This window comes from Homarus americanus, unplaced genomic scaffold (assembly GCF_018991925.1).
Source record: "Homarus americanus isolate GMGI-L3 unplaced genomic scaffold, GMGI_Hamer_2.0 scaffold44062, whole genome shotgun sequence".
NCBI classification, from domain to species: Eukaryota; Metazoa; Arthropoda; class Malacostraca; order Decapoda; family Nephropidae; genus Homarus; species Homarus americanus.
Window position 1 is genome coordinate 52501 of NW_024743150.1, and position 4761 is coordinate 57261.

A 4761-nucleotide genomic window follows, 5' to 3' on the forward strand; every position below is an offset into this window, starting at 1 on the left:
TGTGGAGGTTGAAAGTACGCCAGGAGGAGGAGGAGTGGAGGCGGAGGCTGTGAGTGAGGCAGGCAGAGCAGTGGAGGCGGTGTGTGAGCCAGGCGGAGTAGCGGAAGCGGCGAGGGGTGGACCCTCCTCCTCCTCCTCCTCGCTACTGCTCACAGTTTCAGCAATTTCCTTCACTTCTTCTTGCTTATCAGTTTCCTTCCTCATCTTGTCATGGACATATTTGTAGTACAGCAACTTTACATTTGCTATGATTTCTTGGTCTAGTGGCTGTATTTTGGAAGTTGTATTTGGTGGTAGAAACACAACCTCAACGCTAGGGTGACGTCCTACTAGAAATCGTGTATGACTGGGGGCATTGTCTAGAAAGAGCACCACTTTGAAGGATACATTCTTCTTCCGGCAGTATTCTTTGGCATTCTTAACAAAACAATAATCAAACCACTTCTTTGATAACTCCGTGGACATGTAGCCTTTATTTGTCTTTTCCCAGTAGACATTCAGTTTGGACATATCACATCCCTTGTAAGCTCTTGGTCTTTTATATTTGCACCAGAGGCTTCATAAGGCAGTCACCTGAAGCATTACAGGTTAGGAGGACACTAAAGAGATCCTTTGCCATTTTCACACCTTTTGCCTGTTTTTCTTTCTTAGAGATAAATGTTGCTTTAGGGGATTTTTTCCAAAACAACCCAGTCTCATCACAGTTAAAAATTTGATCCAGGGTATAACCTCCCTCTTGAATGATTTGATTGGCAATTTCAGGGAAGGAATCTGCAGCCACTAAGTCAGCAGACGAAGCCTCACCCTGATACTTTGCATACTTTGTGCCACTTCTAATCTTAAACTTATGCAGCCACCCTACTGAGGCATTGAAAGGAGGGGGAGGCTTAATGTTTTTCTTTCGAGCTACAGCAGCGTACAATACCCTTGCTTGATCTCGTATCTGAGGGCCGCTTGCATTGTCTTTCATTCTACAAGCAAACCATTTCACAAGAAAATGCTCTGTTATCACTATCAACCTGTTTCTATCACTTTTATCATTCATAGCTCGCCTTGCATTTCCATCACTACCGAAATATTTCTTAGCCAGCGCAATACTCTTCTTGGTCTCCTCTAAGTTCCTCTTAATATTTCGCACTGTAGACTCAGGACAGTTCAATTTCTTCACAATATCAATGTTCCGTCCACCACTTTCAATGAGCTTAACAATCTGTTCTTTATCCGTGATCGAGTAGGCATGCTTCTTGTGACTTTGTCTCTTAGCTTTGGGGTCTTTTTTCTCATTCACTTTAAAAGTTCCCGGGCATTCAGGCGGTAAATCACTCCCTCCACCACCTCCCCCAGCCCCCACAGGCAAAAACACGGAAGCCATTGTTGATCACCGAACCTCACAACCACTGGTTATAGAGGCAAAAATCTCACACGTGGGCGCAGCGCTGTATTCCACAGAGCGTGTGTGAGAATGAGTGAGGCAGAGCGGACAACTACGTCATCAACATGGAGGCCAAACAAACGCTATCATTGATGCGCTCGGACGCTTCCCACAAAATCTAATCTCCGTTATTCAAGAGAACCCAGACGTTATTATTGAAAATGGGTGTCTATTGTAACTTACCGTTAATGTTGAAATTATTGTGGAAGTCGTTATTGGCGAGATCCTACTGTACCTAAGTAACATTGCTGAGCGTCGTATTCCGAGCTACATCACAAAAACTGTTTTTTAGAAAAAAATGGCTTTTTTATCTGTATTTTGTGTGTGTAGCCACACATACACACTCTTAAGTTTTCCTATTTTATAGCAATATACCATCTTCATGGATATTATTTTTCTTATACTCCTTGCAAATAAGCAGAATATGCTTTGCTTATATTATATATGGGTGTTAAAATATCAACTATGAATACTGTAAGCAGGATTGCGAACAACTGGGGTTGGGAATACCGAGCCATTCCTGTATTGAAACATAAAGAAAGCCAATTTAAAGATATAATACATATACAAGCATTTCTCACCAGCTGGATCCATAAATGAAGCCATTTTATCCCATTCTCTCTCCAGCTTCTTCTCTATAGCACTGGCTAACTTCTCTGTCTGTTGGTCAGAAGCCTTCATCTCAGCACGTGCCAACAATTGCTCAGGAGTGATGCCAAAGATAGTGCGCTGAAACACAAGAATAAGAAATCTGTACTATATCGTATACTGTACTATCTACCTTGTGTACTATACTATCAATCTAGTGTATTGTATTATCTATCTTGTGAACTATATTATATATCTTGTGTACTGTATTTTATTGTGTACTGTATTATATATATTGTCTACTGTATTATATATCTCGTGTACTGTATTATATATCTTGTATACAGCAAAAGTCCAAAAATCCGGATGCCAAAAATCCGGACCACCCGAGAATCCGGACTTTTGGAAAACTAATTATTTTTTTTTTTTTAGCGGGCTTTTGTGTGTATGTGCGCATGCGTGAGCGCCACAGCTGCACAGCGACAACAAGCGACCACGTGGTCTCCACTTTAATCGAGCAATCAAACTGTGACAACATACCGTATATACTCGTCTATAAACCCCCCTCGTTTATCTGTCGACCCTGATTTTTTGACCAAGAAATCGTTAATTTATGATATTCCTCGTTTATAGTTCGACCCACGTTTTTGAGGGTAAGCGAACAACAAAACCTTCAGTAAAAACGCTCTACGTCCTATAAACTGAAACACGAGTGCCGAAGGCAAATTGTTTACCATTTATTATTACAACACTTTACACTAAAACGCGGGTAGTTTCAACAAAAATATTGTATATTTCCATTCAATTATTTATTCAAGTCAATTAGGAGGGAATATTATTGTAATACAACAGTTTTTTAACTAAACCATTCGAAAAGTGATTACGGTAACATCTTTTGAACGAAAGAAAGCGAAAGTCATTGTTTTCGTCACGATTTTATCCCACTTTCCACTGTAATACGTACGTCATTTTAGCAAAAATATTACATTCCGTGAATGCATTATATCAAGCACAGTATGAATAGAACAATATTTTGAGTCTTACTCTTTCCATTTACAGATTACTGTACAAGCCCATAATAATGGCTCCTAAAGTAGATAAACTTCGTTGTGTGAAGAGAAAGAAGAACACGTTGAAATTGAGTGACAAACTTGAAATAATTAAGAAACTAGTACGTGGTGTGAGCAATACTGTTCTAATGGAAAATACAACATTGGAAAGTCTACAATTTATGATATCAAAAAGGCAAAGAATAAAATTCTAGAAGTCACAGCTTTTTCATTAAAACTGCTCGTTTTGATAAATGAAGCATGCTATATTTGCTAATGAATAAACTATCAAAATGTACCTGTTCATCTCTTCTTTATTCCTCCTTAAATTTTAATTTTAAAAGTACTGCCTGAGAATCCGGAAAATCCGAAAATCCGGACCGACCCAATCACCAAGCAGTCCGGATTTTTGGACTTTTACTGATACTATATTTTATTGTGTATGTATTATGTATATTGTGTACTGTATTATATATCTTGTGTACTGTATTATATATCTTGTGTACTGTATTATATATCTTGTGTACTGTATTATATATCTTGTGTACTGTATTATATATCTTGTGTACTGTATTATATATCTTGTGTACTGTATTATATATCTTGTGTACTGTATTATATATCTTGTGTATTGTATTATATATCTTGTGTACTGTATTATATATCTTGTGTACTGTATTATATATCTTGTGTACTGTATTATATATCTTGTGTATTGTATTATATATCTTGTGTACTGTATTATATATCTTGTGTACTGTACTGTATTATATATCTTGTGTACTGTATTATATATCTTGTGTACTGTATTATATATCTTGTGTACTGTATTATATATCTTGTGCAGTATATACATCTTGTGTATTATATACTGTATTATATATCTTGTACTGTATTATATATCTGTGGTGCATTATATATCTTGTGCAATTGCAATATATATCTTAGTAATTGCATTATATATCTTGTGTACTGTATTATATATTCAGGTACTGTATTATATATCTTGTGTACTGTATTATATATCTTGTGTACTGTATTATATATCTTGTGTACTGTATTATATATCTTGTGTACTGTATTATATGTCTTGTGTACTGTATTATATATCTTGTGTACTGTATTATATATCTTGTGTACTGTATTATATATCTTGTGTACTGTATTATATATCTTGTGTACTGTATTATATGTCTTGTGTACTGTATTACATATCTTGTGTACTGTATTATATATCTTGTGTACTGTATTATATATCTTGTGTACTGTATTATATATCTTGTGTACTGTATTATATATCTTGTGTACTGTATTATATGTCTTGTGTACTGTATTATATATCTTGTGTACTGTATTATATATCTTGTGTACTGTATTATATATCTTGTGCACTGTATTATATATCTTGTGTATTGTATTATATATCTTGTGTCGTATTGTAATATATATCTTGTGTAGTATTGTATTATATATCTTGTGTACTGTATTATATATCTTGTGTACTGTATTACATATCTTGTGTACTGTATTACATATCTTGTGTACTTTATTACATATCTTGTGTACTGTATTATATATCTTGTGTACTGTATTACATATCTTGTGTAGTATTGTATTATATATCTTGTGTAGTATATATTGTACTTTCCATATTATATATCTTGTGCTGTGTTATATATCTTGTTAGCTTTT

The 4761-nt window shown here is 35.3% G+C and overlaps 1 protein-coding gene across 1 annotated transcript in view; it reads right to left on the minus strand.

Annotated features, from left to right (window-relative positions):
- LOC121877115 overlaps window positions 1-2161 on the minus strand; it is a gene marked incomplete at its 5' end in the record, with an annotated part of 44646 nt that extends 42485 nt beyond the window's left edge. The window contains one exon of the mRNA XM_042382743.1: window positions 2014-2161. Coding sequence (XP_042238677.1) covers window positions 2014-2161 — 148 coding nt within the window. The remainder of the gene's footprint in view (window positions 1-2013) is intronic.
- Window positions 2162-4761: the final 2600 nt, after the last annotated feature.